A 26,850-nucleotide genomic window follows, 5' to 3' on the forward strand; every position below is an offset into this window, starting at 1 on the left:
CTTAGGTAAGATGTGCAATGAGGAAGACTTTCTTCAGTGTATGCTACCCATTCAGTGGTAGTGCCCTTCCTTTGTGCACAGAACCCTGTTGCCCTCCTCCCCTCCATATCCCACACCACTTTATCTCATCTTTTATGCCCCCCACCCCCAAGAAATAATTTCTGCTCTTTGGGGAAGAGAAAAGCTTTAAGTTTGGAGGAGTCAGGGAAGACCTGCCTGGAGTTGGAGACTTCATCACATCAAATAATCTATATGCAGCATCCTCATGTACGTGATGCCAGTGGAGGAGGGCAATGGCAGACACTGAGGAAGGCAGCCTGAATCCAGATCTGAGGATAAGAGAAAAGGGTGTTCCAGGGAACAGACTCTACCTCAAAGGAAGACCAAATGAAAGGGTGTCCTAAACTTCTAGAAACACAAAAACGACATTATAGGTCTGAGGGAGTGATTTATTCTCAAGAGACACCTTTGGAAAATATGCAGGGCTTCTGGGAATTCTGAAAGAGCATTCCAAAAACAACCATCAAACTCTACTGCCACTAGACCCAAAAACAGTATGTAACTAGAGAGACAGTGGGGAGAGGGGGAGAGAAAAAGAGAGAGAAAGAAAGAGAGAGAAAATTTATAGTAGGTTCCATATTTACTAGGGAATAAACAGTCCAACTTGTTTGTTATTTGATCAAGGAACAGGAATTATGCCAATTATAACAGGATTTCTCCTCTACTCTCACTCAAATAAGAATAGTAATTAAATAAATTCAAAACACAATTCGATCATTTTTTACTTATGCAATAGTGCTCTAGAGTACCTGGGGCCCAATCTCACACAGTAATCACAAATGGACACATTAACTAATACCACAAGAGCACACCCTGAACATCCCTCCCTACTCAGTCATCAAGTGCTGTGTGCTCTCAACTCAGTAACTTCAAGGGCTCTCGGAAAAGACAACAGTCAACATTCACAAATTGAGTACCAAAAATGCAGTATATATCCCATTTTAGTCCTACTGACTCGTGATGCATCACTATTCATGGCTGAAGAATTAACTCATTAAAAACTTACATGGGCACAGAGTGGCTGCCTAGAAAATATGTTAGGTATGCCACAATTACAGGCATTCTAGGTTAAAAAAAAACCCACATAAACACAGACATACCTTTTTACAGGAGCTGAAGGTGCCATCAGGCAGAAGGGGCCTTCGACGTCTCTCAGGGATAAAGGGTGAGCCAAAGCGAATGTAGTGTTTGGGGGTGGTGCAAATTAATGGGGAATGGATAAGACCGGGTAACATGTTCAGGGTTGTTGCCAGTACGGTTGGGTCCGTGGTGATACGTAAAGGGCACTCAACAGGGCATTCTTGCTTCTCAGCTTTGTCATTCAACCATTCTGTAACTAGATACTAAGGTAAAAAAGAGATCATTAGTCAGTGCTGGAGATGTAAAAGCCAGAAGCAGCAGTGTAGCTCACAAAGACAAACCTCAGCTAGAAACTAGGACAGAGGCAGATATAGCAGCTGCAAAGAATATGAACTGGGCATTCAGAATGCAAGGTATCTTCCTCCACCCTTTCCATGACCATTAAGGGAGAAATAATTCCAGCTAAAAGCAATTTAAGCTCTGCCTAAAGTTAAGGGAACAAAAAAAGGTAGTAGGATGGTTTCAGCTTGCTGCCTCAAACAAAACTTTTTATCTAAAAATTTCTCTCTAGTAAAACTTGGACGAGTCATTATTTTCTGGACATTACAGATCCTCTCACTTTACTAAGACACCGCTCTTGCCAGATTAGACTTACGAAGATTTGTGACTTACTTTTTTGGTTTTGGGGTACTTAGGTGCCGCACGGTTGACATGGGATCCAGTAACTGATACCACAGTTGGGTCAGACCCTATTAATTGCCTGTTTTCTCCTGAACTGTCTGTATTTCCAGCTTCAGTAGGAGTCACAGAGCTATTATTTCCGCCCTCTTCCAAGGCAGCTTGTGACAACTCTGCCTGTTGTGCAATGGCCTGCTTCTGACGCTTTAGTCTTTGGGCTGAACTGGTCCGGTACCGAGAAATGCGACTCTTCGGTCGGGGCCTAGAAGGCTTTGCTGGAGGCGGCTTGGGGACTGGCTTTTCTGGAGCAACATCCTGTGACAACAGCAGAGTGAAATGCTTACCAGAAACTTCTTATCAGCAAACATTCTATCCAGCCTCCTATTCACTTGAAGCATTCTGAATATTTAGTGGTGAAAAAAAAAATGAGTATTTAGAAATGCTAATCTCAAACATAATCCTTAAAAAAAAAACTTACACAAGTCAGTCAGAGATTGTAGGCAGATGCCTATTTCTTTACTAATAAGTATTTATAAGATAGGTCAAAGTCAGCTGAAGGTAGCTACCTAATTTTAGGGTTCTAAGAACCCTAAAGTTCCCAGGTACTGAGGTTAGGCTTAAGGCTTAGAATTCATGGCCAGAGTAGGGAATGAAAAGATTCGTTCATCCTGTGAATCTTAGGAAAGGTCAGGTGCCTAACTGTGCTATACAGAAGAACGGAAAGAGAAACAAAATGATTTTTATGAACTCACCATCAACAGTTTTATCTGGCAGAAACAGTATGAAGTTACATTCTAGTCTGAAAGTGTCTAGTCATTCAAATTGTTTCCCTGATTCCCACAAATCAGCTGATGAAAATGGCCTTTTTTATTGTAATATGAGGTGAAGCTGAAAATGCTGATTTTAACTATTTTAAAAGATAGATAGCAGATATTAGTAAAAGCAAGGATGTCTAAGGCGTGGAGTCTTTCCATCTCTTACCCCTGCTTGGGAAGACCTCCGGGTGTTCACTCCAACAGTCTGTGGGGTGCTTGGGATGGTCATGTTTGAAGCCGGGTTGCTAACTTCAGGTTCAGGGGCTTCAGTTTTTGCCTCTTCTCCCCCAGGGGTCTCTGAGGTGGTGGTAGTAATCTCTATGTCAGAATTGCTTTGTTCTAAGGGCTGATCCCGCCGCTTCTTTCTTTTCTCTAAGTTTTCAAAAGCATGCATGATGGCCTCGACCTTCCTGTCTTCCCGGGTCTAGAAAGAAATAGCATTAACACAGAAGGAAACTTCAATAAAAGGTAGAGATATTTTTCAGGAAATGTTATTATTAATGGAAATTCATAGACATTTAAAGACATTTGCCAGTAAAATGATACATATATCTTTTTTTTTTTTTTTTTTTTTTTTTTTTTTTTTTTTAAATTTTTTTATTTTTTGGGACAGAGAGAGACAGAGCATGAACGGGGGAGGGGCAGAGAGAGAGGGAGACACAGAATCGGAAACAGGCTCCAGGCTCTGAGCCATCAGCCCAGAGCCCGACGCGGGGCTCGAACCCACGGACCGCGAGATCGTGACCTGGCTGAAGTCGGACGCTTAACCGACTGCGCCACCCAGGCGCCCCAAAAAATGATACATATATCTTAGAGAACATAAGTGAAAACTAAAAATAACTTTAGGGGCGCCTGGGTGGCGCAGTCGGTTAAGCGTCCGACTTCAGCCAGGTCACGATCTCGCGGTCCGTGAGTTCGAGCCCCGCGTCGGGCTCTGGGCCGATGGCTCGGAGCCTGGAGCCTGTTTCCGATTCTGTGTCTCCCTCTCTCTCTGCCCCTCCCCCGTTCATGCTCTGTCTCTCTCTGTCCCAAAAATAAATAAAAAATGTTGAAAAAAAAATTTAAAAAAAAAAAAAAAAATAAAAATAACTTTAAAAAAATTTTTATTTCAGGGAGGCAAGTGAGCAAGCGGGGGAGAGGGAAGAGGGAAAGAGAAAAGAATCCTGAAGCGCCTCCACACTCAGCGTGAGGCCTGATGTGGGGCTCAATCTCACAACCCTGGGATCATGACCCAAGCTGAAATCAAGAGTCAGAAGCTCAACTGACTGAGCCACCCAGGTGCCTCCCAAAAATAGCCAGGGTGCCTGGGTGGCTCAGTCGGTTAAGGGTTTGACTCTTGATTTCGGCTCAGGTCATGGTATCACAGTTCGTGGGATCAAGCCCTACCTTGGGCTCTGTGCTGACAGCGTGGAGCCTATTAGGATTCTCTCTATCCCTCTCTCTCTGCTCCTCTCCTGCTCATGCAACTGTCTCTCAACATAAATAACTTTAAAAAAAACGAGAAGAAAAGAAAAAAAGTCATCAAAATCAATTTTTCTCATGGTTTTCAGAATTCAAAAATAATGAAGTAGATTTTAACTTCTCAGGACCAGAACTAAACATGGCTGGCTTCAGCAATAGAGTAGAATTTTTGAAAACATGTGACCAACAAAAGTTTTATTTTTATGTCAAAACTCACACAATTCCAGGGGCACCTGGGTGGCTCAGTCGTTAAGTGACTGACTCTTGATTTCAGCTCAGGTCTCAGTTCCTGAGATTGAGCCTCACATTGGGCTCTGCACTGATAGCACAGAGCTTGCTTGGGATTCCCTCTCTACCTCTCTGCCCCTCCCTCACTCTCTCTCAAAATAAATAAACATTAAAAAAAAACAACCCCAAAATAAAAAAACCCTCACCCAATTCCATAACAAGAAGCCCTAACATACATATTTTGTTCCAACCAGGCAGTTCTTTGGAAACCAGATTGTTAGTAAGAACCCTCTTAAGACCGTCCTCAGATAATAACCACTAGACCACTACTATGTGTGTCTCTGAGATAAAAATAAATAAATCATAATGAAATAAAAAGTAGCCCAAATTGTAATGTGCAGGTGACGGTATGGTATCTTTGTCAAAGAAAGAGATGACACAAACTGAGAAGAGAAAGGGTTCACATGCTGTGGGTAGCAGGAACAAAAGGATATTAGAAAGTACCCACCCTTCTGCTATGAGCTGGGTTCTCCTGGTCATCTGTAACCTCTTCTTTCTCTTCTTCTGCTTTTTCTTCTGGATTGTCTGTTTCCTTTAAAACAGAGGCGATATTCAGCTGTACTCTTAAGCTCTAAGAAAAAGCAATCTTTTTTTTTTCTGGTAGCTTAAAATCCTCTAGAAACATTTTCTAATACTTCCTACAGTGTTATTCATGTGAGACCACATGGTAAATGCAAACGATAAGCATCATTCTCTGGACTGAAACATGGAAAGCAGCTGAAAGGATGTGCTTGACATTATAAAAAAAAAAAAAGAAAGAAAAAAGAAAAGAGAGGGAGAAAGACAATGAATGAATGCACACCCACCTTGATATGAAGGGCATTAAGTGTTATTATGGACTCCCTACTTATAACAACATGTGGCAAGCTGGGATCCTCTTTATTTGCAGAGAAACAATACCATAGCAACATCCTCTGATCAGGGGAAGATTACCTCATGGTCACTGGACACAGTTACTTTCTCAGGAACTTGTTCTGATTGCTGATTGTTATCCTCTTCTGGAGCCTCATTCTGCTGTTCCATCTCTAGCTCTTTCCGTCGTGCTTTTCTACGTCTTGTCTCTGCTCCTATGGTTGGTAAGCTTGGAGGAGGTGGGAGTGGTGGTTCTGCAGCATTGGGATTCCTTTTCTGTATAGGGCAATTCCGGTTCCCCTTGTGACATGCACAGTCCACTTTATAATTACTGCTCCAAAGAAACAACCAAGAGTGCTTGTCTTAGTACCCACGAAAAATCAGTCCTACTGTTCTATTCATCCTCTTGGAATAACAGTATAGGAATTTCCTCTAGTATAATATCTCTGAATACATTAAACAGATACATTAGACTCCTATGAATACTTCTCAGTATTTGCTACTCAATATTTGCTATATTACCTCCAATTTTTCCCTTATATATGGTCAGTGGAAAGGAAAGAAAGCCTCCACTAAGTTCAATTCTCCCAAATGTCTTTATGCTATTTACTGGGCAGTGAATCAATAACAGGGGCTAAAGAGGCCATACTTCTCTTGTGCCTTCCTTCACCTCACTTTTAACCTAATGATTCCCTACTTATTCCTAATACCTTTCCATCTCATACCTGTGATGAACATCAAGTTAACATATAATCTTTTTGGCCTAAAAGGACCAAGAGAGAAAGATCATGAATTTTGCAAAATCCATCACGTATTTATCTGTGACTTGCCATCTCAGTTTTTCTGCTTTGTCTCATTCAGAGAGATTACATGGTTTGAATGGGTGGGGTGAACTTTAAAATTTTCATTCTATATGATCCCTGGCACAAGTGCTGTGTGCATAACAACAGATGCTACTGCAATTTCTTGGGAGTGTCTCATACCTACCCTTTTACTGTTCTTGCTATAGAGACATAAAGACAAAACACTGTTGGTTAGGAGACCAGTGAACACTGTCATAGTATGTATCTGTGTCTCTAGGAAAAAAAACATTAACCCTAAATCTGTCTCTCCCTCCACATTTTCCAGACAAAAAATGAATCACTCATGGAAAGATGAGGTTTAAAAAAAAAGGAAATAACAAGGAACAAAAGCAGACTGATAGAAGAGCTTAATGTGTAAAAAGTAAGACAAGGTCATTCATTTAGGAAAGGTTTTGGAGGTCTTACCAGTTACTGTACTCATAATCAAATGCTATCGTGACCTCAGCATCCTTGGTGATGGCAGACACCGCATAGATACATAGGTGAATCATCCCATCTGCAATCATGTGTCGCACCTGTGTGAACATGGCTTATGGTTTACAATTTACCATAAAGACCAGGAACTCTCCATAAGAGAGAAAAATAGTATCTCTCCACTTAAGAGTTATGGTAGTCTGTTACTTAACTCCATCATTTCATATGAAACTCTTACACAGTAATTGTTTGAAAATTCATACTTTTGAAATAAATAGAGAAACCCTGAGATGTCAGAAATGAGCATAAGATCTCTGCTCTACACTTAAAGCTGTTGTCAGTTGTACCAGAGAATTAAAATTCCTTAGCCTATAAAAAAAAAGCTCTGTGGATTTTCTTGCTGAATTTGATGGCAGTTGCATGGATTATGCAGAGTAATGAATTCTAGAAATGTCTAGCATCTCCCTTACAACACTATTACCGAAAATCTAAAAAAATGACATCTTCTTTCATATAGTAATTTCTTTAATAAGACATTTCTCTTTAGCAAATGCTAACTTGCTTTCTCCCATTTCTGCCTTCTCTAAGAAATCCTCCACCTGCTCCCATCCTGTCAGATAGAATAAAAGCATCATTACTTTTGTTTTTTTGTATCTTATGATAACAGATCATAATCATTATCTACAGACCTTATATTAATCTGTGTGAAGTTTTCAGACTGCATCTTCAGAAGACTTGTCCTTTGGTGATTCCATTCAAAGAGAAGTTGCTACAGAAATCTTACCTCTGCATTTGGTGTACACGATCTTCTGATGAACCGAGCATCATTACCGAAAGTACGTGCATCCACACACATCTCTACACCATTGAATTTTGAGTAGAAGAGCACAAAGGGGTATGGTCTGAGGGATATAAGTGAAACTCCTGTAATTCTCAACACAAATAAAAAGGCCACCCCATGACTTCACTTCAAATATGAAGCATATGCTGACAGAAGCAGCAGCAGTCCTTTGCAATTCCTAAACTTGAAAAACATCACATGCCTGTCTGCTTTTGATTAAACAACAAGCACAAAGCAAGAAATGCTTGGCTTGCAAAGGAGTCATTACTGCTTTATACATTAAACAATTTGTAGATTTATCTGCACATTTTTTCTGCAAATAGCAGACAGACTTGAGCTTATCTGAGCTGTAATCTTTTCCCTAAGACCATTCTATCAACCAGAATGTTTTTTCTTCTTTCTTTCTCTCTTTTTCTTTCTTTCCAGCCATACCACTCTGCCAGGCCCACTTTAGCCCTCACTGCTCAGTGAATGATGTTCTTACTTTTTGAAGAAATGCCCATTGACCTCAAATTGCTGTCGTAACATGACTTTCCCTCGATACTCTATTATAAGAGTGTCCAAAGCCAAATCTCTTGCAGCCCTCAGGATCTTCCGGTGCTTTTGAACACGAGTGACTCTTCCCAACTGTAGCTAAATAAAACCAGAGTATTAACATTAGACAACAGCAACACCAGTACGGTAGACAGTTAATATATTTCCTAATTGAGGAAAAGGCACCAATATTTTCAGGTTTTATTTGTATGCAATTTAGCTCAATAATCAGAAATTTTTCAATGATAAAAGCTTCTAGGAAAACAGGCTCCACCCAATGAACCAGTCACCTCTTCCCTCACAAAAAAGCAAGAAAAGATCAAAGAGAAATACACAATTAAGATTTTAGTGGCTCTATGTCTAATGTAAGAATGAGAAAGAACAACCTTAGCTTTCTATTAATCTTAAAAATTCCTACTAAGGCTATATATCATTTCCTATCCTAATTTATCTGTTTTTAATTAATACTTTAAAAATATGTATCCAGACAGTTTCCAGTCACTACAACTTGCTTTTGGTTCAAGATGCTCATCAGCTGGCTAATTTGTTATTCTAAGGATTATACATTTGAAAGAAATGGTAATCCCATTATAGGCCCTCTTTCTGGGTTCAGAAAGTCTCAACTACTTACTTATAGGGAGTCTTTTACCCTTTGATCCTTACCTGCATTTGGGAACCAATAACTGTATTATTACAGGCCAATTCAGTCTTATTAATAGTGTCTAAAATAGCAGGTTTGCCCACAAATTCCTTGCTAGAATGTAGATGTTGTTCAAGGGCGTTCTGTACATCTGCACTGTACTGATTAGTGAAAGCTTCTTCATACTGATCAGTCCATAGTCTTATCCGATTCTCCCATCCCTCAGTTGTATTCTCATCTAAATTCTGTGCTTCAGAAGGAGAATTCTGTAGAGAACAAAGGTCAGGAAGGTTAGGAGAATCCATGCATAAAAATGGGGGGAAAACAGGCTGTATTTCCAGAGAAAATTAATTTTCACTTGGCAGTTGGTGTGGCATAAAAGAGCAATGGCCTGGGAGTTAGGGGATCTGGCTTCTATCATGGTTTTGTTACCAATGAGATGTGAGACCTTGAACTTCTTAGACAAGAAGTTTCCTCATTTATAAAGTGAGAAATTTGGATCACAGTTCCATCACATCACTGTGATTTTATGACCATTTTTAAATCACAGAAATAAATTTTGTTCTTATCAGAAGAATAACATCAAGTTCACAAGAAAATCTTCATAAACACGAACAACAGAGATACCTGAAAAGATCACGCTGTTTAAATTTCCATACTGAACTGAACATCTGTGTTAGTGTACCAGCCTAAACTGGTATTTCACTTCTCTCCAGTAGAATGTTTGTTTTTTGTGACTTATTATTTTCATTATACAATTAAATACACGATAGGTCTAAAAATACCTGTGACCCAAATAAATAACCCATAATCTCACTTCCCAGAGACAAAGTTATCATTTTGGAATGTATCTTTCTAACACTCAAACTCTGACAGTTTCAACAGCTGCAGTCTGAAGAACAGAGGTGGGGGCAGGGGAGTGGGTACAGAGTGTAGAAAATGCTGAGAGGTACTGTGGGATACTTCTCTAGGAAAAACGCTGCTCTCTATGGTGACAATTCTGAGAAAAAATTATTTATCTACAACATTATCCTAAACAGTTTTTACATTTGAGATACAGAGACACAGCTTAAGTATGACACATATTCTCCTCCATGGTGTCATCAGAAAACAAACACACACTGATAGTGATGATGTCATACCAGTGATGACTAGAAGGAAAAGATACCATAGTGCCAAAGCTACTTGCAAATCCATGTCCAAACTAAAGTTGCAAATATGGGCATAAGAAAATTAAATATACTTTCCATGAATGACACAGAAAACATTTATATCTATTTTAACAATTGCTTTCTTTCACTTTTGTGTCACTGTTTTTGATGACCTATTGTCTATCGTCCTTTTCCCAAGGAACAGGGGAATGAAAAGAAAAAATTAACACTTTCACTACCCTTCTCACCACAGTCCAAAAGAATGAACAATAAACAAAGGGATCTAAGAAACACCTGAGGCCAACACACTGAGAACACAGTATCACCTGAAGTATCAGGAGCAGCTAAGCCAAAGAAAAGTACAAAACCTGAGATGTAAGGGTGCTTATCAGACTGGGGATTAGGGGGGCCCAAACAGTATTCCCAGGTTTAAACATTCAGTCGTGATCACTCAACTGATGACTTACTACGCTTAATTTATACTAGAAGCCTTTGTCATATTAGCTGTTGTTCACTAACAGAACACTGACTACTCTGCTGTTCCATTCTTCTAGGTACTAGAAACCCCAACTCAGTGGATTTAGAGCATAGTTCTTGAGCAGAGGTGATTTTTCCCCTAGGAGACATTTGGTAATATCTGAAGTCATTTTTGATTACCACACTTGGGTGTATGTATTACTGGCACCTAGTGGCTATGAGTAGTCTCCAGTAGGCAAGCTCTTGATTTTGGGATTAGAAATCCATATGATGAATACTTCCCATTCTTATGTGTCTCATGCACATCTTTGGTGGTGCTCTTACTAATAATTAATTCTGTGTACAAATTTGTAACCCAACTTAGAATTCTGATATGAGAATCAAAATAAACTAGTATTTTTTTTATTACTTTAATTTTAAAATGCCTATGGAACTGTCAACATCTTGAAAATACAAGCAATTTACACGTAGAGGTTTATATGTAGTTTTCACGGGCAGCCAGTCAATACCTTTCAAAAGGTTTTGAACATCTGGAGGCAAGTTACAGCAGTTGGCTGATAAAAGAGAAACGGGCTTAACAGCTGGAATCAGGGCTATGTCTGCCCCATAAGTCTATTTAAGGTCCCCTCTAAGCAAATGAGACAAAAATAAAGGGGCAGTGAAGGCAAATGTGACCTCTTACAGGAGACAGATCTAGCAAAAAAAAAAAAAAAGAGTAAGCTGTGTTCCAAAACATCCTAGGACTCTTGATGCTCGTGGGCTCTAAGTCCTTTCCCAGTGCTTTTACAGGTATGTACAAGTTTATGGGTATATGCAAGGTGAAGCTTTCATATTTTAGATAAAGTGTCACCTGTGATCTTCATTAACATCAATCATATTGGTACTCCATGGATACTTATGTGTATTAATCCTAATAAAGATTTTCCTTACTAAAAGATTTTAATATTTATGCCATATAACTGTCAACAGGAAAGATTCTGTTTCTAACCATTTACACATTTAGGGATAGAAATGCTTATAGAATTAAATTAGATATTAATTCTAAGTAAATGTTATGAAGCCATAAGTAATGAACTGGGTGGGAGCTATGCTATCCTCTTACATATACATAGGTAAAGAAAAATACCAGTATAATCAAATATCCTTTGGGGAAACTGTTGTTACCCAGTACCACTGCATGTAATTTCTCAAATCTCCAACCACTATCCAGTATCACCTAATAAGCTCTTTCATTTGATAAGAAGAAAAGAAACACACTAGCATAACCTGCATCTTCTATATCAAGGAGGTATGCCCGGGAGAAAACAGTTCAAAAGTAATTCCAGTAAGAGTAATTCCTATCAATAATACTACTTTCTTAACTGATGAAATTTATCCTTCCAACCGTTGCTTAAAGTCCAAATGGTGCTAGGGTGGGTGTACAAGAGACCCCGTATCACCAGAAAAACCTCAGTTTGGAGGTTGAGGCCAATTACAACGACAGAACACATCAGCCTCATTTTGTTTGATAAAATGTCACTTCCCCCCACCCCCCGCCCACCAGGAAAGCAGCTAATGAAAAACCAGTAAATGAAGGCTCATTATAGAAAGGGAAAATATTTCAGAACCAAGAAAACCTACTTTGGAGAAAGGCTCTATGAAAACTGAATGGCAACAATTACAAACTAACAAAAAGCAGAGTCCAAGATTCCCAGACCATCAATGTCAGGAAAGAAGCTGACCAAAATGCAAGATCACAGTGAAGTAAAACACAGCATCAGGGAAGAATACCCCTTACCTTCATCCGCAAGGACTTCCGGGATCCCTCTCGAAATGCCTATCCCAAAGAGGAAAACAAGTAGAACAAAACAAAACTTGGTACCAAGAATGACAGTTATACCTATCTGAGACTAAAACTAAGGCAAGAACTAGTGTTTTAGTCTGTCCCCTTTTCCCTAGGTAATAAACACAGTGGAATTCCCCACACTGTTATCAAGAACAGGGGCAGCTCTAGGCCAGTGACCTTTAAGGCTAATTCTGACACTTTCCATTGTGAAACTAAGTAATTAACAGGGAAGAGCATGCATCACTTAAATCCTATATGCACTCCTGTCACTAAAAGAAAAATAAAAACATTTCATAAGGTTGCAGATTTACCAGTTTTGATATTAAGAAGGAAACAAAGACCAATCCCCTTAACAAGGGGTGGGCAAGTCACCTAAGAGCAACAAAGTTGCCATGATGGGGAAGAAAGAACACAAAACAGAAGAGGTTTCTCCTGGAGACTTTTTAGTTGAGAATACATGAAAGTGACCACAACACTGAGGAAGCCTAAACCATTCAAGAGAAGTTTCCTCACTTTTTTGAAACAAGGAAAAAACAATCAACCCAATGACATGAGGTGGGCATGTACCAGGACAAGAATTTCAGACTGTATTTTGGGACTGAGGAGGTGGGGAGATACTGAAGGACAGCGGAAGCCTAGACTGGAGGTTACGGTACCTATGGGTTTGGCCAGGCGGGGCTGGGATTTCATACCTGGGATGGGGTTTGGAGAAGAAACTTTGTGCCAGTTGTGATGGTATGGAGTGGCAGAAGAGAGGTTGGTCTACATATTCACAACATAGATTAGCCGATTTTTGCCAAGTAGAGCAAAAGTGGCCCTTCAAACATCTGGATCAAACTTCTTAAAAGAATTTTGGTGCCTTCTTGGTCCAGAATTTGAACTATATCAGACATATTTCTATTTAAGATACTTTTACTCTCCATACCTTGATTTTCTTCGTCTTTGCTGCTGCACGACCCTTTTCTGGACTCTTCTTCCGCTTCTTGGGTTTGGTTCTTCTAACAGTTAAGGTGATGCTTGTAGGTGTGTGCTGTGTTGCTGTGTACAACACAGTGGAAGGAGAAAGCTCCTCATCCCAGCTTTCTGTTGCACTGCTATCCCCACCTGAAAAAAAGTTATTTCATAATTTATACGTTGTGCAAACAAACTCAAAAGTGCATTAAAAGCAGCTTATTCTTTTATCTCTACCCCATATCCAGGAAGTCATAACTTCTATTAACTGTGTCATCTTTAGAACATAAATACCCACCTTCCTTACGAAATCAAGATTCTTTCTATACCACTGGCATCAAGCATAGAAACCCTGTTCTACATCATATACACTTTTTCCCTTGTACTGAGTCCCCAAGCTTCATCGCCTCAATATGTAAACACGAAAAGGATCTCGTTATTTTATTTGGTATGTGTGCTCACATGACATATTTTGATTGCTTCGGGGCTAAAATGTTGTTTTTGGATATATTAATTCACAAGAGAAGTACACAGTGTTTGTGAGAGAACAGCTTTCTCTTTTCATGAAGAGTTGGGACCATGGGAACTTACAGAAGTTCTTGAGATGATTATGTAAATTGCAAAATATTTATCTGTCAAAATGCGGGCCCAACCCATTTTCAGCTCACCTGATATGTTGTCCTGCTTCCGCCGATGAAGTCTAATAACCTTCCCCCTGCTCATTCCCCTAAAGAGGGAAAATAAACTTAAAGTAGTCCTTCCAACAGCATGCCGCACATCATTGTACACATGGGAGACGTGTCTCTGTGTATACTACCCCCTTCCTCCCACCTACCAAATGTTTCCAGGACATTAAATTTCATATCAAATTCAATAGCTTTAACATCAATCTCTCATTCCTTGTTGTCAGCAATTCTCACCTAGTGCAGAGAATTCGAGCCAAGGAGCATTAAGGAATCATCTACATTAACAAACACAAGAAAGAATACTTTGAGCTTTTCCCTACTAATAAGAAACCCTAATCCCAGCAACCCAGGCTTGAATTGAGATGGAGCATGATCTTACCTGCACTTGTCACAGTTGAGAAGGAAGCCATCCTGAGAAAGACCACAAGGACACCAGGTAGGAACAGTCTCTCCTTCAGAGTTCGGGCTGTCTCCACAGCGTTCCTCTACGGGCGACGGCAGGCCATTCAGGTCAGAACGAGGGATGATCGTCTGGACAGGGGGAGAAGCAGGAGGTGTCGGAGGAGGAGGGGCTCCGTAATTATGATCCTGAAAATAAGATTTTTTAAATCAACAGTGTCCAAACACTGGCCCCTCTCTCCCCTAAAGTATGGTACATATGGAAAGAAAGAAGAAAGTAGTACCCTTTGTTTTTTGGCTTCAACCAGGAAAGTGATAAAACAAAATGCCAAGGTCAACTGGGACATAAAAACAAGAACAATGATGCAGGGCTAGACGTCCGCTGGAGGCAGGGAAGTGCAAAAGGGGCAACTTCGTCATGCTGCATATAAACATTTCAAGAAAGTCACAATGTATAAGAATGGATTACACTCCAGGAAGATCACTGCTCTGGAGAGAAACAAATGCATACTCACAGCATAAGGCAGTCCTCGACACCCATGCCTCTGAGTGGTCCCATAATTATGAGTGGAATACACGCTCTTCTCATTAACTGCTGGACTAGCCTCCACAGATTCAGGGCTGCACAAAGGCGAAAAGCAACGCATGATAGCATAACACCTAATCTTCCCTTAAACTAAGACTTTAACTTCCCATTCTAACCCCTCCACTTTCCACAACCACCAGCCACTAGAATAAGAGAAGGAACTCAGTGAAACAATCTGATTAACATAACTAAGCCTATAAATAACAGGAGTGTTATTAAATGTGGATTTGTGTGTAACATGAAGCCAGTACAGGCAGATGTCTCAAGGCAGGCACCTGGAATACAAGGTGTCCCTAATGACAAACACAAACGTACCAGCTGAGCAGGGAGTTTCCCCTAGAGAAGCCACTCTGGGCTGGTTTAGACTCAGAACTATTCTTCTTAATTGGATCTCTTAATACTTCCATGAAACCTCACATGACATTTGCAGTGAGTGAGATGATGAAAGTGCCTTCTGCACTGCCCCAGGGACCAGGCCCTCTTCCATTCACTACCAAGACAGGATACCCTGAAGAAAGTACAGGTAAAAACAACGGCATCTTATATTTATCATACCTCTCATCTTGATGAACCCCCAAACACCTTTCAAATATTAGAGTAGTAATTTCTCATCCACCAATGACATGCAAGCATATCAAGGACACAATTACTTAACAGCTGCATGGTAATACCACAGAACTTCAAAATAATCAGAACTGTACTCAGAAGTTATTGTCTACTGACAAACAGTAAGAGTAGTAGTGGCTACCATTCTGAATCACCCATTATTTTCTAGGTGCTTTGATGTACATTAATTTACTCTGCAACTAGTAAACATGGTAAATAGCACCCCATTTTTACAGAAGTTGAGGTGGTGAGATTATGTGACTTCACCAAGGTCACTGACAGAGCCAGAATTTGAAACAATGTCTAACTCCAAATCCTGTACTCTTTCCACTATGTTTAACTGGTGTGGTAAACCAGGATAACATTCTATTTTTAAAAACTTAAGTAACCAGGCTTATTGAAACACTTGGCTTAGAATCTTTTTGTATCCTCAATGAGTCGAAAGCAAAGTGCTCAAGTATAACTTATTAATATAAAATAATTATAAATGTGTTCAAATTTAGAAATTTAATGTAAGCCTTTACTTGAGAATAAAAAGGCATAGGTAACAAAGGACAAAATACAAGTTTTGATAAAAAAAGAACTTGTAACTCTGATTGTTACCTGGTTAGATTTTAGGGAATCTTGAGAAAGATAATTAAGGAATATGATCATATAACTTTGAACTCAATAATGGATTATCTGTCATTTAAGTTAACTAGAACAGAGATTCACAAATCAGAAACTCCAAGGACACGTAGTAACTCAGCCTTAGAGATCAAAGGGTCTTTTAAGGAATCAAATAATGCATAGTTTGCTTTAAGGAACATACATTTATCCTGCTTGGAAGTATACAATACACCGTACTTGGCAGGAATAAAGTGTGCGCAGTTCAATGTGGTGCAATGTCAGCTGAGAAGTGAGGGATAAAAGAAAATTCTGAGATATATCCAACTCACCCAGTTATATGCTCCAAAACTGTGAGAAGGGATCTTATTAATAACAGCAAAGGTAATTTCTAGGTGAAGAAGAACTTTAGACATAGGAAAGTATTCTGTTAGTGAAGTGCATGCATTTTATTCTTTAAGAGTGTCTGCAAGATGGGAACTGGGGTGGGGGGTACATCAAGAATGCAGGTCAGTATTCTTGAGAAAAGATGATCTGACATGGCTCACTGAGAGGCAATCAGCTCTGAGTATTAGGAAACAGGTGGGGTTTCCTAAATGAAACTGAAGGCAAACAAGCATTAATAAAATGAAGGTAGAATTTAGTTTCTATGATGGATAGTTAAGAGAAAGTAATAACTTTCTACAACATTGTTAATTCACTAGATAAACAAGTATTCCAAAGAACTGTACATATTTTGTAGAAGAGATTTTGTACCACTGAACACATGGGGTGAAACATGGCAGCCGTTTATTAGAAATGGAGTTTTTCTGGACGGGAAAAAGGAATGTGGCATGAAATAAAAGATGGCCATGGAGATGGAGCTATGTTGGTTGTATCTTACCCATCTCCCAACTGGGTAAATATGAACATATGCACTTCATGTGCAAGTCTAGGGAATAAAAATAAAATGTATATTGTGGAGGTTAAAAGGCCATCCCACTGGACAATACTTCCTAGTAAAGCACAGCATTTAATCTGTTGCTGTGTGTGCAAAATATTAAAATTTAAGCTCATCTTTTGATGAGGAAACTACAATTTCCATAGTGGTTATTAATCAGTTACATGTTGACAGGTAACTATGCGATTTCCTAGGATATTCCTTGATACATATATACACACACACACACATATATATATATATACATATATACATATATATATATCAGCTCTTATCTATGTTTTAAAATATGGAGTAAAAATCTGTAGTGTTAGGATTGCGTTTCCTTATTAACCAACCATTTTATGCAAATGTATTACTGCCTTTCTTCCTCTATGTTTGAATTGCTATGAGAGTTGGGCACATACACAGAAGCCATGTTTACAACAGATACTGAGTCGACTGTGTTTTAAGTACAACGTGCCACCTGCTGCTATAATGCTACCTCTTGGAAAATGTCTGAAATCCATTTATGGCATAATTGTAAATTCAGAAAAATCCTTGCTTCTATTGTTACATCTAGAGGTTCTCCTACAAATACATGAAAAATGCATGATGTATACTGTTGTTATCAGATTTAAAATCCCATGAGGTAAGATCTATGTCTTTTACTTAGTGATGCTGCCTTTCATACCAAGTTTAATTTTAATCTTAGAGTGCCCAGAAAAATGAAATATGCAGGAAAAGTGGAACATGCATGGTAAAACATTAAGAAATATCATCTAAAATGTAACAGAATGGTACATAAGCAAATTGTTGACATTATCTTGCTTTGTAGAAATACTAAATGAGTAACTGTGTAATAAGTCATGACAACAGTATCAGAAATCTGTCAAGAAATTACAATGAAAATGCTTCAGGAAATAGAAACCTTGCAGTCAAATTTTTAGGCCCTAAGTCTGCAATTACTTCTGGACTACCCAGCAGCATTTATGGGTGGTCATCTCTGTACTTTGGGAAAAACACCAGTTTTAAGAATAATTGCTTTAGGTCTTTTTCTATGAATCCCAAATTAATTTAATTTGGGGTTGATCACATTAATTTGATTTAATCTCTCTTGAAATTTCTCACCAATGTTAATGCTGTCTACCTGTGTGGTTTGTTAGTCAATCCATATAGGAGGTAGTAAATGACTTTACAAAAATTCATGAACACTATACAGTTATGGTTCCTAATGCAGCAAGATTTTTCAGTACTTAATTTGGGAAATAGTACTTGTAAACTTGGAAGTCTAGCTACTGGCATAACTGAATCTCTTTGCATGCAAAAAGATAAAAACAAAACGAAACAGGAAAAAAAGCCCTGGAGGGAACACAATTCCACCCTTCCCACCCCCCACCCTCCTCCACCTTCCTTTTTATATGGGAACAAGGCCAAAATTTTTCAGTTCTAGACTACCCCAGAATATAATATATTGCTTCTTAGGGTAGGTTCATGTTAAGTCTTCCTCTTTAAGGAAGACAATAAACAGTTAAGTAATCCTAGGTGGCTTTGTGAAGAAATGTACATGCTCTTTACTATATTCTCAGTTTTAAGGAAGAAAACCACTATTAATCAGGGATGCAGTTGAACCCAGAGCTCTGGTACAGTTGCTTTGCTTTGCTGAAGGGGGAAGAATCCCCAGGGACTATGAAAATGGCAAGAGAAACAGGGGAATTAGAGCAACACCCACCTCACTCAAGAAGTGGCTGTGGGATCAAGAGTCTGAACTGGACCTGAACATATTCAAAACACCAGGATTTTTCCAGCCCAGACCCTAATCCCTGGTACTGCCTGGAATAGACTTGGCTTCTGGGGGTGTGCTGCCCCCTAGGCCCCTTGGGTCTCTTTCGCTGGACTTTCACATCCTGGTGTAGTGCCACTTCGTCTTGAAAGGTAGGGGGCTTCCACTTCCTTTCTGTAAGCAAGGAAGATTGGGTACAAGGGAGGTAAAAGGACAAGAGGGGGAATCTGTGAGCAGGGGGAATCTTGGACAACTTAAAAGAGAAGGGATACAAAAAGCTAAAAATTTTTAAACTGTGAATAATATATAAAGTTTTATAATGAAGGCCTACCTTCATTGCCATTTGGTATTTAAATTCTTCAAGAATTGAGAGTCTATTTTAGGGATTGGGCTTTTCGACAAATTCTGAATTCCTAAAGCTGCTCTTAGCTGAAAAAAAAGTTTGGTACCACTGATTTTGAAGGTCCTCTTTCTAGGCAATGAATATTATATAAAAAAACAGATGACACTGCTTTCCACGTTTTCTACCCCAAATATCAGAAGTTCTAAGTAACCTGCCCATATAAAGTTTTAGCCCCTTTACTCTAGAACAGTGAGAAGTACATAGGAAGAGGCCTTCAAGGAAAATCAGTTGGAGAGAACTCCTTATCTCCATCAGAATAATCATTAATTCTACAGAAGCAGGCAGTGACACCTACTTTATTTCAATCTTCCCAACCCGTCAAAACCAATGAAAATGTAATCACTACTTGCAAATTTAATTCAATGATATTATTTACTAAGAAATCCACCCCCACCCCATTCTTTTCCTCCCCTTTCTAACTCTTTTTTTTTCCTCCAGCTTCTATGGGCGAAAAGGGAAAGGTCCAATGTCATTTACAGTGGGCTAGGCTTGGGTTTAGAAAATATTGCTTATTATTAGATGCCCATAAGAAAGTTATCTCCACACAAATTGGTAATGCACCTACTACCTAGAAAGTAGCACTTACTCTGATCCAGCAGCCATATCTGAGTAGGATGTATCTGGTGTGGTGACTCCCAGAGGGATTGCAATGCTCATGACGTCCAATACAGCAAGAGAGAGGAAATCACGGGGTCCAATTAATGGAGACTGGCCACTCTGAGAGTGGGGGTGAGCTGCACAGCCTTAACCAACATGTTATGGACATGAGGAATCCTGCCAGAGAAAAGGAAAATATCTAGTAACCTGATAGTTCTTTAAATGTATTCTAAATGCTACAGAATATTTTTCCATTTTTAAAATAAGTCTTTTAAGGGGCAAATATAAATAAAACAAGTACAGCAAAGGGTCTATACATTGTCCTATTTTATTGTGTACTACATTAATGTTCTACAAAATGAGGTAGCCAAAGTTATGCTAACTTTTCATATCTTTATTATTATTTTTCTTTGCTTTTTAGCAAAAGGGAAAGTAATGGTCTGCCTTGCTTACTAGTATAAGTACATTTCCACCATTCTACAACTGCTCATCAAACAAAATTTTCTGGCAGCCTAACACCTATTACATAGTAAGTTCTAATGTAGGTAAATAGAAATATCAAAGTTTAACTAAATTCTTTAACAATTAAAGATCTTCATTTAGGGGTGCTTGGCCGGCTCAGCTGGTATAGCATGCTACTCTTGATCTCAGGGTCATGAGTTCAAGTCCCATACTGGGTGTAGAGATTACTTAAAAAAAAGAAAGAAAGAAAAATTAAATATTTTTAATATTTAAAATTAAAGTTTTCCCCCCACCCCGGGCCACAAATAAACACAGTTTTACCAGCAGCCAACAATGTTATTTATTCCAGAGTAAGTGTGATGATAAAAGAGATCTGTTTTTATTTGATTGGATACAGCTGTTCTTATTGCTTTCTTGTGTCACATTACATTCTTTTCCTTTTTTTTTTTAAAGTTTATTTGAGAGAGAGAGAGACAGAGACAGAGACAGACAGTGAGTGGGCGAGGAGCAGAGAGAGAGGGAGAGAGGAGAGAATCTCAAGCAGGCTCTGCACTGTCAGCATGAAGTCCGCTGCAGGGCTCAAACTCATAAACCATGAGATCATGACCTGAGCAGAAACCAAGAACTGGACACTTAACTGAGCCACTTACGTGCCCTTCTTTTTCTTCTTTGAAACCATTTTATTTTAACTGTAATTTTGGGAGAAGATGCAACTACCTTAACTGTATTTGTTAGGCTTTCACTACTAGGTTTAAATAAAAACAGACGCCTGGGTGGTTCAGTCGATTAAACATCTGACTCTTGGCTTTGGCTCAAGTCATGATCTCACCACTCATGACTTCAAGCCCTACGTCGGGCTCTGCGCTACCAGAGCCTCTTGGGATACTCTCCCTCTCTCTCTCTGTGCTTCCCCTGCTTGCTCACTCTCTCTCTCTCAAAATAAATAAATTAAAAAAAATAAAATAAAATGAAAAAACCAAAAACATACACCATAAAGAGTATAGTTTCATGATAAAGATGAGAAAATTTTCTATGGAAAAGGAGACAGGATACCTTGAGTTGCTGACCATAACCAGTGGAATTTGGGAACACAAAAGACTCACAAACTACTAAACTGTAAAACGTCAAAAGTACATTAAGACTGAGGTGCTCCTGGCTGGCTAGCTCAGTTGGTAGGGTACATGACTCTCGATTTCCCATTTTAAGTCTGAGCCCCACGCTGGGTGTAGAGATTACTTGAAAAATAAAATCTTTAAAAAAAAAAAAAAAAAAAAAAAGCACATTAAGAAATTTGGAGGTATGGTACAAAGGGGGTAAAAAGTGTACTCTGATTTCACATTAGTGGTTTTGTATTAAACCATTAAAAGAATAAAACAAGAAGCGTTTTATGTGGGAGGGAAGAAAGTCAGTGTGAATGTTAAAGGCCCAGGTTAATAAAGACTTTTGCAAAGAGACTACAAAAATATCTCATGACTGATCTACTGATTCATGGTAAGACAAATAGGAAGAAAAATCAAACATTTATATTAAAGAAAATTTAATGCAATGAAAAGTATATGATACTAACTCAATCCAGGGAATAATGGCAAAATTTAAATGGTAGACCATCTGAGATACCTGAATCTTTTTTGATATATGAAGCAAATTAATATGGATAAGAAAACAAATTGTGAGCAGTGAATCAGGCCAAGATATTAATCTTTTGTGTTGTTATTTTAGAATACTATAAACAGCTATATGGTAAGCAGTCCTCCCTGGCACCTACATTTTTAAAGAGCTGGATCTCATCAAGATCTAGGACTCTCCAAATCTGAGGGAAGGCCAGACACCGGTTCCTATACAAGTGAAGGGGACATATTGCCAGACTTGGGACTGAAATGAAAAAGGCAAATTTTCCTGTTGTTTCTTTTCAGTTTATAAAAGAGAAGTGACTAACCTAACTCCTTAGGCCTGTCGTACACATAAATGTTTCCTTTCCCTAACAGTATATCAAAACAGATTTAGGCAGTACATCCTCCAAGCCTCTGGGAAATTGAAATAAAATCTACAAATAACAAAAGAGAGAATATTTATAACTTAATAAGCTCAAAATATAGTTAAATATTGGGGATTGTTGGTCACAACTCTTCCCCTAATTTCAGTGTCACTCTATAACTTGAACCAAAGAGAAAAACACAAACAAACAAAACCAAAAAGCCCAGAAGCTGCATGGCTTGATAATCAGAGCAGAATCTTATAATGATCATGCCTCCCCTAACCAATATAGGAATCTCACTCATGTGTTACAATTTCAGTAAAGGACAGAAAAAGTTATTCAACACCATTAAAAAGCCTTTGTCATAGCCATTACTATTATATGCTCATAAAAAAAAAAGTAGGCTGCTAGAAGAAAGACAACTTATAAAACTTACGCTGACAGTTATCTTTGCAAGTCATTTTTAAAAGATATGCTAAAAGGAAACAATGGGAAAATTACTTGATAATATTTCCTTAATGAATGAGTAAATAATTAACATATTCCTTATTGAAATCTCAACCTAGTTAATTTGTATACTTGATAAATTTAAGAAATATTAACTAGTTAACTATGAACTTCTCTTTCATAAATTCCTCCATCTTCCTCTTGTCTACTTTTACATGACCCATCCTGATAAAGACAACCATTATATAGCATGTCCATCGTGTTCTAAATAATGCTTTAACAATATCAGCCTTCCTAATTCAAAACATGTTAACAAAACCAAATTGCTCATATAACCCTGACAGTCGTTCCTTCCCTAAATAATACTCTGCGAAATGTAGCTCTTAAAATATTAACTAAAGTCATTTTAACAGATCATCTATATGCAATATTTTCTTATTTTAATTACTTTAGTTTTATAAGCCAAGACAACAGACTCAGTATAGTTTACAAAGCTTAGCAGTATAACAGTCATTAACCTATCACATGATTTGGAGAGGTGTCTTAGAGTGAAAAGTTAAATCTGTCTCTAGGTAGAACAATTTCAAGATATCTTTTACCTGTTAATTTTTCTGTCTCTTCCTATAAACTCTATGAGGACAAGATTTTTGTGTTTTATCCTCTGTTGTAGTTTCAATGTTCTCAAAGGTGCCTGGCACACAGAAAGTGTTCTGAGAATGTTTGCTGAATGAATTATAATCACAATGATCAACATATAATTGTAGCATTCATTACAATATAAAAATTAAAACAAATTTAAAGGATTTATTTGACTCAGTCACCTTTTTATAGACCTCCGAATATGAAGTCCCCCAAAATTATCTGCCAGTAACTCTGAAGACCTAGAAAAAGTTGGGACACAGATTAGTACAGAAAGAAGTAACATCGATAGACACAAAGAACAGAATTATATAGAATATTTTAACGGTAATTTTGTGTTTCATTTCTACACACTGGCTTGTTAACCATCCTTTGTTTCATTTACTACTATATTTTTGTCCTTTAACCGATATATCCTATTTCCCTGTAAAGCCAGAACCTAAATAATGGAAAAGGAAATTATCTTTATTAAAGACTTAAGAAGTGGAAAATATGATGTCATTCAGTAATCCTCTTTTCTTCAAATGAGAATTCTCTCCCATTTCCCAAGAGATTCTTTTTTCTCTTTCCTAGGAGATGCTTCTTCTGTACTGACCCCCTCCCAAAATCCAGGGGCTTTCTTTAATCAAATGTCAAATTTACTCTCTACTATCACCTATTAAAGTTCATATTACGCCCATCCCCTCCATCCCACCTATCCTCTTTCCTGCTATAAAAAAAGACTGACAAAAGGGAGTCAATTCTATGTGTGGTAAACTTCATAATGAAAACATGGGGAAAAATAGGGCCTTAAATAACTTTCTACCCTCCAACAAGTAAAGGACAATAGGTAATTTTAGGCAGCAAAGTCAAATTTAACATTAGCCAAAATAATGTTAATCTCTCTATGTATGTGTTAATATATACCTAAAATGTTAATGTAACTATGTATGTGAAAAGAGCTGTTTGTGGGATTCCAGTTACCAAGCAAGACAGGAAATATACTTTTATATCAATATTTTATTTATAAAAAATTGGAAAATTAACTATTCTTTAAAAACAATTTTAAAAGAGCACACATAAAAGGTATGAAGGTAATAGTAAAAGAAAGAAAAAATAAAGAAGTGGACTCCTTTAGCAAAAACAAAGAAAGAGGATAAGAAACGACAGGAGGAAAAAGGGAACTAAATATATGAATATACAGTAGGGGGAAAATGAATGCACCAGAATTTTAATTTCACATCAATTTGACTATTTCCAGAACAAGTCATCAGAATCCACAGGAACAGTAGTAAGTTCTTGGATTCAGAAGCAGAACCAACCACTCTCCCAGTACTAAGTACTTTTTTGAGAAGTCACCATTTACATACATACACAGTTTCTGGAGAAAATACTGTTAATTAGAAGATGCCAGAAATGTTTTATAATTACCCATCTTTTTAACTGGGTTCAGAAATGGTCAATAGTCTCTGTGTCATTCTGACAGTCTCTTCTCTATATGACTTGCTGAAAGCACAAGACCCGTGTGATCTATCTGGTCACTCTCAGAACAGACACACAAAAAGTGTTTTCAGAACAATTCCAACAGAGATTTCAGAAAAAGAAATTGCATCAGCCAGGTGAGCCGGAAGCAGCTGGGAGACAAGAGTCCAATAAACAGCCAATCCAATGAAAGAAATTCAGAACAAGTCTGCTTCAGTAATCCTGTGAAGAGGACTGGCAGGAAGAGGAGTGCCGCTTTAGAAAGAGAACAGGCCTCATATGCTTCAGACAGTCTTTGTACTGAGGCTGTGGACCTTGGCCATTCTCCCAGAAATGATGCAATCCTGATGAACAAGATCTGCTGCCAGAGAAACAATTGTTAACAGCCTATGCAGACAGCAACTCAGCCAAGGAGCAATCTCTGATCAACTCTCTTCACAAACCCCCAGAAGCCACATCTCTTCCTCAGTTTTGGTCTCTGACAAAACATATAAGTGAATACATACTAAATATATACAAACAAGCCATCTTCCCAAAACGTCCCTTTTCTTTTAATTGTTTTGGTTTTCCAATCTCAATCATCCGTAACTAAAATTTAAATACATCACTGAAAGCATTTCTATTTTAATGAATATAATTCTCCAAGCATATTAACAACAAGGTTTTAAAGGCAAGGTGTTAACAAAACGGTTGAGATTTTCCTTACTCTCATCAGAAAACGTTTTGAAAAGTAGTAGTGGCTTCCCTATGTATGAAAATCACTCTGGAATCTAGGGCCCAATTATGAGATTTCAAAGTAAGGACAAATATGCACACTCACTAATTCAGGGCCAGAAAAGTATATTTTACAGTTATTTTTCAAATTATGTGAGACCCAATATGTTAAAGATAGGTATGTATTACAGAAAAGGAGAACATCTCTTCTTGTTTAGGCTGGCATAAACAGGTTGAATGATATCACAATCTGCAATGCTTACTTTTCTCAAGGGCAACAATATTACTTCAGATCTTTTAAGAGGGTTAATGATTATTTTTATCCTATTAGCCACAACTTCCTATTTTGGAATTAAAATTATAAACATCCTCAATTTAAAAATCCTCCCTAGATTCCTTACCTCCTAGGTCTGGTTTCTTTCCAGAGTTTTAGCATTAAGTTGTACATAGAATACTTTTATAAAATTATTAGGATTTCTGCCCCTCATTTACTACATAAAGGACCCTGCATATAAAAGCTCTCAGTTCTCTGAATTCCAACTAGCCATAAGCTACAATCAACCAAATTTCTTCCTTTTGAAAGCAATCTCTTAAACTGGGATTCACTAAAACACAAGCATCTAAGATGTCTCCTGAAATCAATATATTTAGCCCAGTGTACTATTCTGTCTAGACTAACTCTAAAGCAATAAAAGAGCTACAGCAGTCCAAGAAGTGAATATACTTAACTCAGTTAAGAGAAAAACATTTTTTCAGAAAAATTTTAAATAAGGCCATTAATTAATGAAAATATTTTCAAAATAGCCATTAATTAAAACAAAACTGCCATTACTTAAGATTTAATTTCTGAACCTACTGATTACTCAAAATTTTCTTACACACTTAAGTTGAATTTATTCCTAAGTATTTCTACACTTCAGTTTCCTCTTTAGAACAACTTTACAAAATAGTAAAAAGGAGTGATGGGAAAAGAATATTGGAAGGTTTTTAATATGACTATTACCCTCAATGTTTAAATCAGAGAGTACTTCAAAGTGCAATTAATACACAAATGCATTTTATCTACAGGACCAACTTGTCTGAGAACTAATGTGGCAGTTGCCACTTATATGTTTTATCTTCCATCTTCAACCCAAACAAGTATCAAAGTAAAACACTGCCATTGTACTGTAACATATAAGCTTGTGACCTTGAGAAAAGAAAATGTTATGAAAAAGTACTATATTAAGATGTAGGAAATCTGAGTTCTAGCCTACAACTTAAATAATTTGGTGATCTCAGAAAAGTCACTTTTTATACACAATCTTTAAATTCCTCAAAGTAAAATCTCATTGGGTTTTTTTCTGCTCCAGGTATCTATGAATCCTGGCATTGGCTTAGGCAATTCATGCATGTAGGGTCTCAAAGTCTCAGTTTTCTCATCTGTACAAAAGAAAGAATAATACTTGTCCTGCTCACTCACAGGTACATATAGACTAGCATTTGTAGCAAATAAAGAGTTTAAATGGCTCTCTACAGCCTTTAAATAGATGTGAAGAGGAGCTGCTACTATAACCTGAATGTGGCTAACAATTATTTTCACTATTCTCCAAAGGGTGTGTATTTTAATTTTGCTAAAGTAACTGAGAAAAGGATAC

The 26,850-nt window shown here is 37.9% G+C and overlaps 1 protein-coding gene across 12 annotated transcripts in view; it reads right to left on the bottom strand.

Moving 5' to 3' along the window:
• SETD5 (SET domain containing 5) overlaps positions 1-26,850 on the bottom strand; it is an 83,152-nt gene that overhangs the window by 27,680 nt on the left and 28,622 nt on the right. Inside the window, exons 2-19 of one of the 12 annotated variants that reach the window (XM_058726115.1) lie at positions 23,221-23,280; positions 19,505-19,692; positions 18,465-18,689; positions 14,531-14,636; positions 14,300-14,436; positions 13,996-14,204; positions 13,599-13,657; positions 12,905-13,083; positions 11,932-11,970; positions 8,550-8,792; positions 7,837-7,985; positions 7,296-7,413; positions 6,503-6,612; positions 5,316-5,565; positions 4,831-4,914; positions 2,800-3,057; positions 1,813-2,133; positions 1,161-1,403 (exon numbers count right to left, since the gene is read on the bottom strand). In XM_058726115.1, coding sequence (XP_058582098.1) covers positions 1,161-1,403; positions 1,813-2,133; positions 2,800-3,057; positions 4,831-4,914; positions 5,316-5,565; positions 6,503-6,612; positions 7,296-7,413; positions 7,837-7,985; positions 8,550-8,792; positions 11,932-11,970; positions 12,905-13,083; positions 13,599-13,657; positions 13,996-14,204; positions 14,300-14,362 — 2,325 coding nt within the window. In that variant the 5' untranslated portion in view covers positions 14,363-14,436; positions 14,531-14,636; positions 18,465-18,689; positions 19,505-19,692; positions 23,221-23,280. Of the gene's footprint in view, positions 1-1,160; positions 1,404-1,812; positions 2,134-2,799; positions 3,058-4,830; positions 4,915-5,315; positions 5,566-6,502; positions 6,613-7,295; positions 7,414-7,836; positions 7,986-8,549; positions 8,793-11,931; positions 11,971-12,904; positions 13,084-13,598; positions 13,658-13,850; positions 13,892-13,995; positions 14,205-14,299; positions 14,437-14,530; positions 14,637-14,916; positions 15,110-18,464; positions 18,690-19,504; positions 19,693-22,998; positions 23,091-23,220; positions 23,281-26,850 lie in introns of those variants that run through there. The other 11 variants (XM_058726107.1, XM_058726108.1, XM_058726109.1 and 8 more) reach the window with 11 other exon arrangements.

The sequence above is a fragment of the Neofelis nebulosa genome, chromosome 4 (assembly GCF_028018385.1).
Source record: "Neofelis nebulosa isolate mNeoNeb1 chromosome 4, mNeoNeb1.pri, whole genome shotgun sequence".
NCBI classification, from domain to species: domain Eukaryota; kingdom Metazoa; phylum Chordata; class Mammalia; order Carnivora; family Felidae; genus Neofelis; species Neofelis nebulosa.